This window comes from Chenopodium album, chromosome 16 (genome assembly GCF_948465745.1).
Source record: "Chenopodium album chromosome 16, dcCheAlbu1.1, whole genome shotgun sequence".
Lineage (NCBI taxonomy): Eukaryota > Viridiplantae > Streptophyta > Magnoliopsida > Caryophyllales > Amaranthaceae > Chenopodium > Chenopodium album.
Window position 1 is genome coordinate 3,843,062 of NC_137849.1, and position 16,390 is coordinate 3,859,451.

Here is a 16,390-nt window from a genome sequence, read left to right on the forward strand (position 1 = left end):
CTTTTAAAAAAAAAAAAAAAAAAAAAAAAAAAAAAAAAAAAAAAAAAAGTTTAAGCACTTAAGCTCAATAAAATACAAATTTTGCAAAAAAGCGGGTGTACGTTAATTTATTGTAAAATGGGTTAATGTTTTTTTTTTTTGACAAAGAGTGCTAATGAAGAAAAACAGAAAACAAAGACAACCAATAAACACTACGCAAAAACACCAAAGAGACCCTTGCGAGCAAACTTTATTCGAGCCAAGTTGGAGTACTTGAAGTCCACACTAGGCCCACGAACACGCTTTGTACCCACACGAACCACCGGGCAATCTGCAGTTGATCTAGGTCGATCCTCCACATAGCTCATTTTCCTAAACCGAGGATGAACAATGGACCTATGACGGTGAAACGATTGACCTGAAGGCTTGGCACTGGAATCCAAAGTGGCGAACTGAAAACTAGAAACACAAATTTTTCCCACAAACTCTTGTGAATTTATCCCTTCCATAAGACTATCAACATCAGAAAGGGCAGTCATGCACTCCGAACTGTTTTGCGCCACTGGAGCACCTAATGACTACTGCAAAATGAGAACCGGTTGAGACTCTGTTATGGGCACCGTCTGCCGATCCTCATCACAAGATACCTGTAGTGAAGTAAAGGTAGAGGACATCGCTACACCAGACTTCACATCATGAGAGACAATAACCTTCTCCGATAACAATTGCAAAACCGGAGCATACGTGGACTATAAAATAGAAGCTGACAGGAACTCTAAAGTAGGCACCGCCTGTTGCTCCAATCCACTTAAAAACTTAACTGAAGTAGAATTAGAGGTCTCTGCTTCCCTAGAAGTTACATCTTGGGGGAACTCTGTCTGGATAGAAGTTTTTCTCGGACAAATCCGAATAGACATTAACGACATGCACTTAGAATGGTAGAAATGAATGACATTGCCTTGCTTAACCTGCTGCAAATGTGAGGAAGAAAGCCGAAGGGAGGAAGTCAAACCATCTCGAGAAACAAACTCATGCATATGAGGGACTTCAGCTTCCTGACGAAAAGGTGGCAAAGACTTACCACTCTTGTCATTACCAACTGAATCTGATTGAAAATCACATTCCATATCAGCACTTTCTGAAATGCTGTCATGACCAACTAAATCTGATTAGAAACCACATTCCATATCAGCGCTCTTTGAAATCCTGTCATTACCAACTGAATCTGATTGGAACACACAATCCATATCAGCATTCTCTGAAATCGGTGTTGGGAGATTATAATCCTTATCCCCACCAGACGAACTAGGCGATAATACTGGTTCCGAAACCATAGCTGAACTTAACACACTACACTGAAGCTCAGCAATCGGAGTAGCCACATCCGCTACACAACAATCCTTTTTGACTTGACAACTAGGTACACAGTCATTGGGAACTTGGAAAGTCGACTCAACTTGGGTAACAGACTGGACCATCTTACCCTTTTGTTTCCGATCAACTAAAGACACATCTTGTAGCAAACCCTCAACACAATGTAATTTTGTTAACACCTCTGAATTTTTAGGATCGCCTTTAGTAGCCTTAACCAGATCCTTTCTAACGGAACGAAGCTTGCCCAATTCTTGATACGCAGTTGCCCTATTGTAGAGAGCCTTAATATGACAGGAATCAAACTTTAACATGAAGGAACAAAGCTTAACAACAGCAGAATAATCCAGAAGCTTCAAAGCACAAGCCGCAAGATTAAGATGCAAAGCAAATGCCAAAGATCGAAACGAAGAAAAAGCTTCCACAGAACACGGCATAGTAAAACACAACAATTTACTAGCCAACTCATACTTAGAAAAGATAATTTTAAACTTGCCAGTTGGTCGGGCCTAAATCTACCGCAAGTGTACGGGTCAATTACTGTAAATATAGGGTGAGCAAGGTATCGTATCCACAAGAAGGTCTACCCAATTACCAAATTAAGAAACTAAAATATTATTTAGACGACGGAAATATGAGAAAAGTACTACTAAAGCTATAAACGATTAAAGTCGCAAAGTAATAAAAATGACAAACAAGAATGAGAAATAGTTCTAGGTTTCGGGTTTCGTCAAATACTCTCTATAATGAAATTAAACTAATTGTAGGGTTGAACAAATATAATTAACAATGATCGAATTACCAATAGTATGTTATCTCCTCTCCCAAGGTAGAAAACGTATATTTAAATCAATCTCATGTCTACTCCCGTGATCACAACAATTGAAATAAACTCATTAAGAATAGGAATTCAATAAGACCACCCCAAGTGTATAACTATTCCTAAAATTATACTACTTGACGTTTGATAATCCCACGAACTAGTATTAAAAGTTCACTCCCACTAATAAATCAATACCTTAGACATACAATCAATTGGCCAGATTAATCATACGAAATAAAACAAGATTATCAAATTGCATCATATAAATCAAACCCAAACAATATAATTCAATTCATTGATAGAAATATAAAGACTACATCCCTAACCTAGAACAAGGAGATCTAGCCAGACATGGAGATTAAGAGAACAACCAATTCGTTTGATAATGAAAAATCCATAATTGACATACTAACGTAGTAAAGTATAACAATTTAGAATGAAATTAATCAAACAAAGAGAGAGTAAACTTCAATTTTGATTGTTGCTGCTCGAAAATAGTGCGTGGCAGCTGCCTGCTTCCACTTCTCCTCCTCGCTGCTGTTCGTCTCCGTCTTCCTCTGCGTGTGTGTGATTACCCCTTCGTCTTCTCCGTGTCTTTCTTTATACAATGAGTTTTTGTGAGGGTTTTCTCCTGGTTTCTTTTGTGCGGCCGCCGCTTCCACTCCTTTTTTTACTGATGCACCTCAAGTGAAAGAGTAAAATGTGGGATTTTTGCTTCTTTTAGTTTACCTTGTTATTTTTGTCCCATATGCAATTATCCTGTAACAATAAGAAAGATGGAATTTTAGTGGTGCCTTTGTCAAAATTGCATACTATGAACATAATTAAGTAAAAGTTATTAATTTAGCTTAACAAGGTAAATTTCATAATAAACCATTAAAATCTATATAAAAACATAATTTATACTAAAAAATAGTATTATAATGATCTAATAAATTATATAAAATAAGAACTTATCAACAGCTTTAAACAAGGAGTTCCCTTGTGCCATGAACTCTGAGGAACGAACAACTACATCACTTGGATTATCCATAGAGGATAGAAGGCGGAAAATACTCTCATCATTGAAATCGTCGGGAAGATGAAAAGAAATAAAGGCTGGAAATAACTCCATATTGAGACCCAAACTTCCACACTAACAAAATTCACAAAGCACAGAACACAACAAACAACCCAGGGAGGAAACTCCCCCAAGCACAGCCGCTCAACAGCTACTACAAATCAAAATCTCACAAAACCACTAAAACTTGAAACTTGATCAATACTCTAAAACAATCCCCAACAAACAAATACCCAAGATAAGAAAAAACAGGGGATAAAATCTATAAAGGAATTAGAAGAATAAAGAGAAAGTTAAAGGTAAAAAAAAAGAACATGCACAACATAAACCAAAGGACTATGAACAAAACCAGAGAATAATAACAAGAGCATCAAAACAATAGAAAGCTAACCAAAAGACAAAAAAAAAAAAAAAAAAAAAAAAAAAAACTAAGTGCAAAAGGAAACAAAAATAGCAGGAAGCATGAAAAGGGGATGAAACACCTAGAAAAGGTCAACGCTGGTAACTAAAACACTTAGGAAAGAGAACGGAACACCTAGACGGAGCACTGCTATAGAGCGAACGATAGACTTCTCTGTTCGATCTCCCGCATCAGCCATACTGTAAAAGAAATAGCGAAATAAAGGGAATAGAGAGTAAAGGTGTCGTCAGCGACGGCTAGGAGAAGAAACGCTGGTCGCTGGCGAGCAAACGGTGACGCAAGCGAAGCGGTGAAAGAGAAGCGGTCATGGTTATCCTTATCGCCTAGAGAGATTCGGTATCAGCTTACTAGCTTAAAACGGTTTAAAGTTATCATAAATAAAAGTAACCCTATTGTAGGGAATATTTCAAGCCATCCCACACTTGAACCCCACTGTGATCATACACTTAAGCATGGTGGCGTCCAAAGGGAAAGAAGCTAGAGCAAAAGAGTCGCCAACAAGTTTTAGGAACTTGTAAACCGTTCCCAGGGTGAAGGTTACACCCCTTAACGATCCATGAGATCGTCAACTCCAATAGGTTTGGAACCATGACTGGTGTTCGGGGATAAGGGTACAAATCCAACCTAAAAGAGATTGAACCTGCCCTAAAAATAGGTCTCTACTTCATTCTTCTCATATTCATGTGCGCTTTCTGACTGACATGCAATCATTAGGTTAACCCTAAACCTGTTTAATCTATGTTGGTTGAACATTAATGCACAAACAAAACTATTATTGGCGATCACTTGAATTATAATCATATTAGCCCTAAACAAGATTATTAATTATCTTATTAAGCGTGACTACAAGTACAAATTCCCTTTAAACATACATAAAAGGTGTGATCAAGCAACAACAATAAATAAGCATCAAGCAACATAATAATAAATTATAATAATTATAATCATAATCATAATAATCATGTTAACAATAAAGCATAATACTAATAGCAAGATCCTAGGCATGATACTAACAAGATTAATAACAAACCCTAGCACGTCACTAAGCAATAAAGATCAAAGCTTTAACCCTATCATGATACTAACATGCTATTAGGAAAGAAAATAGGAAGCATTCTTTTAATCATACTTGATATTAGAAATTACCCTAAACATGATACTAGGAAGCAATAAAAGATCCTAAGCATGATGCTAGGAATCAACAAAACTATCTAAGCATGATTTCTATATCAAAAGATCAATGAAACAATTAAATTACTTACTTGGATGCCTCGTATCTCTTTCTAATAACAAAATACACACGTTAGTAACTTCAAGGAAAATATAAAATCAAACAATTAAATTAAATAATTGAAATAGAGATTAGGGACCAAACCCTCAGAAATTATAACCTTTCAAGTCTAGGGCGAAGGCAACTTCGAACTTGGCTAAGTGTGTCTAGATGTTGTGAATGCGGAATTTTATTTGTGAAAAGTTAGTTTAGATAGAGAGAGAGAGTATCAAGAAATTCTTAATGAGAGTTGGTGATTAAAAACGGAGGTTTGAGGAGGCTATTTATAACGAAAATCAGCTGGAACATGATAAAAAAGAATTAGAGTTTCAAGAAGAATAAAACACGACGCTGTCGCCACACAAGCCTCTGTCGCCGAGCGACAGGCGTGTCGCCAGGCGACAGCCTGTGGTGCGGCGCTACAGGCAGTTTTTTCACACGTTTTCATATTTTTAATAAAATTAAGCGCACGAGGGGTAAAACTGTGATTTTATTTAAAACACTTCTTTTATTCTAAATAAAACTCATAAAACTCAATTATCAATGTTAATCACATTAGGATTCAAAAGAACCTTCTAGAAGATTCTAGAAGACTATAATCAATCCTAATTGCATTAGGAATGATAAATCATAATAGGCCCTCCTCTAGATCATTGGGCCGCATGTAAAGGTCAAACCGGGTCCAGTTTAGTAATTTGGCCATAACTTTCTCATCATTCATCGGAATTGGGCTTATAATATATCATTGGAAAACTCTTTTCGAGCCCAATCCAACTACACTATTATTGGACCCTTGCCATGGACCAAACTAAATTGGATTGGCTATTTTCATAAAATGGTTTTCGAAAACAGAGAGAAAGAAAGAGAAATAAAAACAAACCGCAACACTAGACTTTCCACACTTTCACTTTATTCGATTATGATTCGACATGAAAAGTATTCATCACCGGATTTGGTTTTGGGGAGACACAAATGGGTGTCTACACCTATATACCTTAAAAGTTATTATTTTTCAATCAATAAATTTTATCTTATAAAAAACAAAATCCCCAAAATCAAAACAAATCACAAATATAAATCCCCAAAAAACAAAAGACAAGGGTTTCGATTTGCGTAGGCTTGAACAGCGGTGACCTGGTGGTTGGTGATTTGCGGTGGGTTCGTCTTAAGGTAAAGGTGGTGGTGAGTGGGTTCGGCTTAAGGTGGGTTCGCTTGTTGGTGATTTACGGTGGGTTTAGTGGGTTCGGCTTAAGGTATAGGTGGTCGTGGCCTCATGGGTGGGTTCGGTGGGTCGGTGGTTGGTGGGTGTGGTGGTTCGATGGACGGTGGGATGGATGGGGTGGCGTGAGGATTTGTGGCTGATTTGAGAAAGAAAGAGAGGAAGAGGGGGAAAGAGGAGAAAGAATGAAATGAAATGAACCCCATTCTCATTTAAAACAAGAGAAAGAAAGAGAGGAAGAGGGGAAAAAGGAGAAAGAATGAAATTAAATGAACCCCATTCTCATTTAAAACAAGAGAAAGAAAGAGAGGAAGAGGGGGGAAAAGGAGAGAGAGAAGGAAATGAAAGTATAATGTATGTTATCAATCATATTAGCTAACAAATGACGCAAATCAGCCATTAAAATGAACATATCAGCCAATTGATGTCTAATATCAGTCAACATTAGGGGCACATCAGACATGAATAAAAATTTATCAGCCAATAAAAGGAATATATCAACCAACAAAAGATACATATTGATCAACTAACAAGAGGAATATATCAGCCAACAAAAGGTACTTATTAGCCAACAGAAGGAACATATAAGCCAACAAATGAATCATATAAGCCAACAGAAGGATGTAATCAGCAAACAAAAGCAACAGGTAAGCCAACAAAATAAACAACATATCAGCCAACAAAATGAAACATATAGGCCAACAATTAAAATATACATATCAGCCAATAAAATAAAGATATCAGCCAATTAAAAAGCAAATCAGCCAACCGATGTCTGATAGCATCCAACAAAAGGAACATATCAAAAAAAAAAAATTAAAAATATCAGCAACAAAAGGAATATATTAGCCAGTACAAAACCATATCAGCCAACACATGAAACATATCTGCCAACAAGTGAAATATATCAGCCAAGTCTGCCCCACGCAAATTTTCGTGCGGCAATCCGCACCCAATACCTTCTCAAAACTTATAATGTATTAGATTAATCATAATAGTCTTTATTGTATGTAATCATGTATCTATAAGAAATTACACATTAAAATAAAATTCAAACTAACAACAAATTAAAAGTTACCCTTTAAGTGGTTAAAGTTACCTTAAAAATAGTTAAAGTTACGCTCAAACTGGCCGTTTTACAATAAAACTAATGTACATCCGTTGTACACAAGATTTATTCCAATAAAAAATATAAAAGTTGTAATTAGTAAAATTATTTAAGTTTAGATGTTAAGTAGTACGAAGTATTTGTTTAGATGTTAATTAGTATCTGATAAAGAAAACTAAGGGTTCACTTGGTATTTTGTGTCAAAAAAAAAAAAGGTTCACTTGGTATTGATGTGGTTTTATTATTTTTTTTTCTTCTCTTTTTTTATATAAATCATTGTATGATATACTCCTTTCGTTTTTTTAGTGCAAAAACCGCTTTTTTTTTTAAGCACCCCATTATCAAGTATAGAAACCTCACTCACATTATATATTATTTTTCTCTATTTATTTTGACCCCACTATTATTTAATAATATTTCTCCCTTTCACATTATACCTAGTGGTTCCTCATTTATATTTTTCTTTCTTATTTTTCCAATTTATTTATTTCCAACCATGACCACTTATAAGTGCACTTAAAAAAAATGGAGAGAATATGTCAAATAATGAATTTAAAATTAGTCAAACTTATTAAAATCATGATAATTTTGAAAGCTAACAATAGAAAAGTAGAAACACTTTTTACTTGTTTTATGTTTTGGCTTTTTTAATTTTCAAAAAAATAAAAATAAAAAACGAAAAACAATGCCAAACAAGCCCTAAATGGTTGATTATAGTTTTTTTTTTTTTTTTTTTTTTTTTTTTTTTTTTTTTTTTAAGCAAATTGTTGATTATAGTTAGATATTATGGATTTGAAGATAAAAAAATTTTCACATGTATGTTTGATTATCATGTTTTATTTCACTATTATGCTCATGTTTCATAGTTTTTATTCATGATTATGCTCGATTTTAATCAAAGTTGTCATAAAAAAATTCTCAAAGCTTTGTCAATGAAATTGTCAATAATGTCCTTTTAATTTTCTCCCTTAGACAACTTTTTCCATTCTCTTAATTTATTCTGTAATAAATATATTCCCTCTTAATCACACTGTACTTAAAGACTTCAATTAACTTCTCATTCCAATCACTTCTCACGCTCACCATTTTAGATTCTGGAATTGAATTCAAGGTTTCAAATCAAATTAGAGCTAAGCTACCAAACACTACCTAAAAGTATTATTTATGGTTTGACTGTTTGTACTCATGTTTCTTGATTTGTTTTGTGAACATGTTTGAAAAGAGGTAAACTTGGTTAAATGGTTTTGCAAGTATGCTTAAAGGTCAGAGGCCGATGATTATTTAAGTATCACAAGTGTGCCACGAAAAAGTTGCTAGTTGAGGTTGTTCGAATTAAGGTTGTACTTATTTTGTTGTGAATAGATATTTTGTAAGGTTAATTCAAGAATTATACGTAGGATTAATTTCTATTCTGAAGTGCATCGAGTAAAGTGTAATCAATTATATTAGGGGCGGAACCAAGGGGGGTTGGGTTGGGCCTTGGCCTCCCCCTTGGTTTTAATTATCTATTAGATGCTGTAACATATGATGTTAGTTGTATTATAGTTGAATTGGTCTTAAGTGAATATAAAATCTTCAGCTTTCAAATTACACAAAAAACTACAACACTATTCTAAGCATTAAATTCACTCGATGTTTGTCATTATGTGTTTTTTAGTTTAAATATTTAGATATACTAGTACATATATTACATTTAACCCCCTAAATAAACTATTTTTGGCTCCGCCACTAGGCTGAGGAATGTATGAGATAAGAAGGAAAATTACCAACCCCACTCTTTCTTTCTTTATCCCTTCGTTCTTTACTTTTCATCAACAACATATGTTTTTTGTTTACAATCCTTATCATCCTCCTTAGAGCATCCATTGCGGTTGCTAGTAAGGACTTGCTTGCAAATTCAGAAAAATATGAGTAACTAGGTTCACCGTTGTGGTAAAAATTAACTTGTACATTTCTCAAGCAATGTAGTTTGTACAAGCTTGATAAAAAGTACTTCCTCTGTTTTTTTTTATACTTGCAAAACACCTTTTATCACGCTTATCAATGAGGTGATTAAACTAGGTAAACGAATGAATTAAGCTATGAAATTTAAACCATAGCAACTTATCCCTTTCTTCTTATAAGTTTTAAAATTTTGTAATTTAATTTATTCGTTTACCTAGTCTAATATCTTCCTTAACATGCGTGTCAAAGGGATGTGTTGCAACTAAATAAAAACGGAGGAAGTATGTAGGTAACACGAGCTTGGCTCAGCCCAGCAAAGTGCTGGACCAGCACAGGGATATATATGGAATTTCACGTTTAATGAAGGTAGAAAATACAACATGCAAATATAATATACGTATACCTATACATAAATAAAATGGTTTTACTCCGTTTCCCGTTATTCATTTTCATAAGCTTCCTTTTTCGTTTTCATTTTTGCGGCACTGTTCTTCTTCCTTCTCTAAGCTAAGCAGCTAAGATCTTTTTTGATTCGTGTTTCCGGCCAAAGTTCTCAACATTTCTATAATGGAGCGGCGGCAAGGTTAGTTCTTCTATTTGAATTCAGAAATTGAGCACTTTTGTTTGAGAAAATTTGTGCGAATTTTGATGTGCATTTCTAGGGTTTAACTGTAGATTATATCTTCTTTGTGTTTGACTTGCGAATTTCTAGATTAGGGTTGTTAAATTTCAAATTTTGTTAAAGTTTTGCTGATTTAGGGATTTAGGGGTTTAGGGTTTTCAGTCGGTGTCGATTAGATCGCATGCAAGTTAATAAAATTGAATTTTAGTTTGATTTAGTTGAATTTTAGTTTGAATTAGTTAAATTTTAGTTTGAATTATACTTTGAATTAGTTGAATTATTCAAATAATATACTTGAAATTTAGGTATAAAGTACTCGAATTTTGGGGGCTGGAATTTGGGAAGGTGATGGGTGGTGCGAAAATGGGGGGTTTATTTGCGGGCTAGTCTGTTTTTGAGGGTACAGGGGGTGATTGGTGAGTGAGAAAGAAGAAGAGGGAGGTGTGGTGTAGGATAATGATTTGTGGGGTGAAGTTTAGGGGCTACTCTGTTTTTGAGAGATAAGAGGGTGATTAGTGACCGTAATGTCTTTATCCCTCTCAACTAATTACCATTATAAAATATCATTTTTAATTGTTGCGTGATATAGGCACTTTTCAGTCCATCAATTAAAGGTATATGGGTTTAGGGTGGACTAGCAGCAAAGTAAGTACTTCACTCTGAATTCTCTCTTTTTGTTTAGGGTGGACTAGCAGCAAAGTAACTACTTCACTCTATAGTTGTTTAATAGCACAGTTTTGCAAACTTATTTAGTGATTTTACATAGTCCACCACAGGATATAAAAAACTTATGATTGAAAAGGTTTGGTGAGTTATTCAGTAATACCTTTTGGTTCTCGCCTTATTCTAGCTGATCTCATGGGGAGGGAGTGGTTCTTGTTAGCCACTTATCGTGTCCATCTGAATAGCATCATGGTTGACTTTAGTACAGAGGGAGAATGATATAATTACTTTCAAAGAGAATTGTACTGTTGATGTGATGGACAGAGAAAATGACATAATAACTTTCAACTCGTGTCTTTAGCCGGAAGGAAAGGAGGATTTCTATACATTATCGAATTGTAGATTGATCTTTTTGAGCTTTTGTATGGAAATAGGTGAGTTGAGCTCCAATGAGCTAGAGTATTCGTGCTTAGCTCTAAGAAACTGCTATTAGAGACTTGTTATGATACACTTATACTGTTTTATGGATAAACTGCCCTAGTCACCTTGCTCTTAAGTCCTCCCAACATAGAATACCCAATTGCATAAATGCATTATTAGAAGAAAATCTTATACTAAGAGTTGGGTTTATAGAACATTTGTGGTCATGGACCTAAACAAATGTTTCCTGTGAGTAATTCAATATTGAGACTAACACAAGTTAATCATACGACTTTGATAAATTTATTTTCTGTTCTTTCATTGTTTGAATTGCTACACTTGATCATATAAGGTCTTGATATGATACTTTTTCTGTTCAGGATCAAATTGTTCCTTATTTGTTACGGAATATGCTATCTGCTGATTATTGATAATTTCTTTTTTTTTTATCATGGATATTTGTATTGGTTCAGGGATGAGTTGTTGATTGTGAACCTACCTGAATGCAGTCTGATTTAGGCTAAAAGCAAGCATAAAAGCAATAATATTTTGGTTTTCTCTTATGATTCAATTATGTAAGTCTAAGTGTGCTAAATGCTGATTATGTGGCTCATACATTCTGGCATGTCAGATCTTTATCTGCTGATTATGTGGCTCATACATTCTAGCATGATTCAATTCTTGTTTATCTGCTGTCATGGATCTATGTGTTTATTGCTATTGGAGTCTTTGCTATGACATCATATGCTCGATATAAATATTCTATTAAAGATCATATCTATTACCGTCTCATCCAGTTCTTGGTAATTAATTGTCTTGATTATTCTTGTGAAATGGTTAAACATTCCTTAACAAAATTTTCAAAAGTAGGTAGAACTTTTTAAAATTTTGCAGACCTTGTCAATAAAAATGCAGCTCTGTTTTCATTAATTATTATGTGGTTTTTATGTATGTGCAGGGAGAAGAAATCAACTGTCAAAATCAAAAAAGCATAAGCCACCGGAGGCGCTGCAAGACAGGGAAGGTGGAGATTCAATGTCAAAATCTGATCCTGACTTTCGTCCTAAGTCAGGTTCAGAATTAGAAAGCTGGAGTGCAGATTCAGAAAGCATGATTAGTGAAGTTTTTGCCCTTCACGAGAAGACTGAAAAATAGAAGGAGAAGGGAAAAAAAAGGAGATGGAAAAACAATTAGCGAAGAAAAAGTTGAAGGAAAAAATGACCGACAAAGATGATGAAAGTGTATGGATTATTTGTACTTTAATATTGTAATTTGCTTTTAGTCCTTATTTCTCTTTATAATGCAACATTACATGGTTCATATTTGTAGGAACCAAGCTATAATTCAATCGGTGATCACTTAATTAAAAAAACCGTTGGATAGCTAGAGAGAAATCCAATCGTGGTACAAAGGCACTTGATCCTGCTGTATATGTGGTGAGTGGATGTTTTATTTGTAGGGTATTTTATATGAGTTATTTGTACTAGGCATAATTCTTGTATCCACAGTAGAATATATGTTGTGTATCCATGTGGCTTGATTTGTTGTTTGTTTCACGTGCTAGAAGTTAGAACTATATATCTATAATATGTTACTTAGTGTGTCCTTTTTTTGATTTTGGTGCACAATGTTTAACCTTTTATGCAAGCATTAGCAAACCATAATCTATTTAAGCCCACTATGTATGGTGGTGGAAGCGTGACTTGCAATTTGTGAATGATTGAAGTGCTTTATTTTGTTTTAATGCTGAAAAGTACATGCTATATACAGTTCTTCTGGCTGCTTTTCTTCAATGAAAATCATGATCGTGGTTTCTGTATCTCCGTGAATCTGATTTTTATTTCTTATTCATCTAGCTGATATTTTAAGGCATGGCCTTTACCTTTTTCATCCATCTAGCTGCAAATTACATGCTATATATAGTAACACATGATTTATATCTGACATACCCTGAATCTTTCTTTCGACACTTTTGTTTATTCTAATAGGATAATTCGAAAAGTGTGGGAGGACAAGTAAAGGAGGCGGGCAAAGTAATAGCAACCTATTACGAGCATAAGAAGGTGAATTGAAGTTACTTTTAACCATTTTGTTATATTTTTCAGTTCTAGTTGTAGAAGTATAACTTATCTTTTTTCTTTTTTTTTCCATTTTGAAGACAATGTCGAATGTCAACTGTGCCATGGAGACTTTAGGGAGGGTTGTTGCTTCCTTTGACTCTATGAAGAGGCGCATTGTATCTGAGATGGGGTTCGAAAAACTGCTGTACGTTGCCGAGAAATGTCTCCCACGACACTTAACATATTGGATTGCTACCAGAGTAGATGTGAAGAATAAAACTTTGGTGGCCGTCGATGGAAAACAAATTCAGCTGAACGCAGTCTAAGTGCGGTGGCCTTCCAAAGGGGAAAAAACTCCCTTCAAACAAAGTTGTTGATGAGGCTTTAGAAGCCTATTTATACGACATGTACAGCACAGCTATGGGGCACGACACTTCTGGAATTTATAGGACCACTCTGATAAACGCAGTTGAGGCCCCGTTGGTTGAGGAGGAAGAGTTTAAGCAGGTTTTTATGCTGTTAGTGCTGAATATTCTATGTGCTACATCTTGTCATTGAGTGAGCAAGAGGCAGATGCACCCAGTTGCCGTGGCAGCTGAGCAACCAAAGAAGTATGACTGGTGTTCTCTAGTGTTGGGTGAGTTGCTCCACGCTCTACGTAGTTTCAGTAAGAGGTTTTATGCGGAAGGGTGGGCTCCTTGTCTCGGAGGCTGTACATATTTTTTGGCGGTAAGTATAAGATTTTTTTTTCAAATTAATTTATCATCTTGATTTCAAAAGATTTTGATGCATGTTGTACAAATGCAGATCTTGTATTTGGATAGACTTCAGAGGATACCGGTACAATGGGATGTTTTCCCCCGCATTAAAGTGTGGACCACGGATAAGATGATGAAAGCAGAAAAGGAGGATCAATTACCGAGTCGTGATTTTGGGAAACTCAGGGTAAGTGTTGCTCAGCTACTAATATTCTATGTGCTACATCTTGTCATAGAGTGAGCAAGAGGCAACTACAAAACGAATTACCCAAAAGTTCTCATTTCTGATATATTTAAGAAAATCATCTTTAAATCAAATTTACAAGAGCAAATATACAATAAAAGATGCACTCAGAATTATTTTTTAAAATATACAATGAAAAAACCAGCATTTTTTAATCTAGGCAGCAACTCAAGAGGAAAATCTTTAAATCCCTACAAGAAAAGTTGACCAACTTGTGCAACAAATACAGGAGATTCTGATTAATGATTAATTGATTTGGTTCTTCATAATTGCTGGACCTGCTCTATCATTCTTCCTACTTGCTCTACTTAATGATTAATGATATTACATACATGTGGAAATAAAAATATCAGGGTTATGACCATGGGTAAATTGAGATAAATAAGATTTATAAGCAAAGCCTGCCACTTAATCCACAAGGGAAAATACTCAAAATGCAAACATTCAAAAGACAAGAAAATGTGAACTTCAAATGAAAACTTAAGCTAGATCCTTACAGGCTTAAACCACAAGTTAGAAACTTTGAAACCTGAAACCTCAACTAATAAAATCTATGTCCTGAATGCTATGTATCTCCACTTTCATTAATACAAAAACAACTTAAAGAGAAATAGAGCTCGTTCAACATATTAGGGGGAAGAAAAAGAGAAAGAAAAAATGAAAAAGAATCATCAAACTCACCTAGGACAAATATTTGCAGTCAGGTTGCTTCATGATAGTATAATTTGAGTAGCTATGTCCATGGTCAGCATATTACCACCGTTGACCCAATAATCAACAAAAGCATCCCTACAAAAGATATCCTTAGGTTAAAACAAACTACCTCCAATGGAATTTGAAACAGACATCAAACTCCACATTTCAAGTAGCCTTTCTTATATAGCCTATCTTATAGCACATGAAAACTTGTATTGTAGACAGAATTAACTTAACATATATAACAAAGCTAAAGTAAAAGTAAAGGTACCTAAATGGATGCATAAAAGCAAATTAGTACATTATATATGACAGATCACCTGTTTTGTCATGTTAGTTTCGCATTGGATTTAAAACAAAATGCTTGCAGAAAGAGGGAAAACTACATAACTAATAGTGGTGGAGAATGCTACTTAAGAATTGCTTTGCTTCAATCAAGCTAAATATGGAAGGTTCAATCTAAATATTTTTCTAATGGTGGTGGAAAATTTTGTCACCATTATCAAAAGCATAAATTTCACTTGTTATTGCAAAAGTTCATCCAATATTGTTTGTACTTGTCCTTTTTCTTTCAAATTTCTTTATTTCGTTAGGCATATGAATATTTTGTGTCTTCTATTTTATACTAATAATAATTCATGTTATTTAGTGCTTTGGCGAGGAGGAGGTGGCATGCGGTACACGTAACCACCCAAAACGAGATATGGACACTCTCCCGACTCGAAGGCATTTGAAAAGGAGAAGGAATTATGAGGAGTCTGACTCTGAGGACACCGATGACGAGCTAGATAAGCTGTATGTAACTGTTAAACAAAGAAGGACACATGGGAGAGGAAAGCCAAAGAAGAAAAAAGGTAATTATTTCATTTTCGTAGCAATATTGAATATCACGTGAATTGTTTATTTCGTCTGTTAAAATCTTAATATTGTACCTTTTATTGTAGATCATGCCGTTCAGCTAGATCATCATCATCATGATGTCGATTTTGACGATCATGATGATGTTAATCAGCCGGACCTACGTGATGACTTGAACCGTCATGTAGCATCCAACGAACCTGAAGGTTAGCCAGAGGTTCAACCAATGTTAGAGGTCCAAATAGACGTGGAGGTCCAACCACAACTAGAGGTGGAGGTCCAACCTGAAGTTCAGGTAAAGGGTCAGCCAGAGGTGCACCCAGAGCATCGTGACCACCACCTCCTAAAGCTCAATGACCTCAATGAGCCTCATGGTCACACTGATAGTGATACTGATTAATTTCATGATGCACGCGACGAGTATCACACAGACCAAGAGCAGGAGCCTAATATTCCTGAAGTGCATACAATTCCAAAGGAGACAACTCCAACGGGGAGATCTCTAAAGGAGAGCCAAGCTCATGAAGAGTGTATACCTGAACAAGGGAACCCTACACAGGTGAATGTGCATGGTGACCCTCAGCAGGTTCTCTCTCCTAAACTAAGCTTTAAAATACATTATTACTCAAATTTTCCTCCTAGATTGTTGTAAAAACTTCGACACACATAATTTTTTTTTTAATAGATTTGGGTTTTGACAATAACATTATATGCAACACTTTGATACCTTGTATGCAAAAGTTTGACCCCAAGGTCCAATTCATTTTTTCGTTATATGTTACAATAATTGTGTCGTAGTTGATAGAATGATTTAATATGATTATTTTGCTTATAATATGTTATAAAATGGATCATACAGTCCGACAACATAGCT

At 35.0% G+C, this 16,390-nt stretch overlaps 1 protein-coding gene across 1 annotated transcript; it reads left to right on the forward strand.

The window, feature by feature from the left end:
- Nucleotides 1–9,646: 9,646 nt before the first annotated feature.
- Nucleotides 9,647–16,052, forward strand: LOC145584689 (uncharacterized). The gene is made up of 8 exons (XM_081641497.1): nt 9,647–9,778; nt 11,859–12,141; nt 12,230–12,336; nt 12,889–12,963; nt 13,059–13,689; nt 13,768–13,905; nt 15,308–15,512; nt 15,603–16,052. The coding sequence occupies exons 5-8, from the start codon at nt 13,534–13,536 to the stop codon at nt 15,725–15,727; spliced, it is 624 nt and encodes a 207-aa protein (XP_081497623.1). The 5' UTR covers nt 9,647–9,778; nt 11,859–12,141; nt 12,230–12,336; nt 12,889–12,963; nt 13,059–13,533; the 3' UTR covers nt 15,728–16,052.
- The last annotated feature ends 338 nt before the right edge of the window (nt 16,053–16,390 follow it).

Excerpts from the sequence above, each read along its gene's own strand:
- LOC145584689 (XM_081641497.1), top strand. The coding sequence starts at position 13,534 with ATGCACCCAGTTGCCGTGGCAGCTGAGCAACCAAAGAAGTATGACTGG. Across the intron at positions 13,690-13,767 it reads GCTGTACATATTTTTTGGCG|ATCTTGTATTTGGATAGACT; the intron begins GTAAGTATAAGA and ends GTACAAATGCAG. Across the intron at positions 15,513-15,602 it reads AAAGCCAAAGAAGAAAAAAG|ATCATGCCGTTCAGCTAGAT; the intron begins GTAATTATTTCA and ends CTTTTATTGTAG.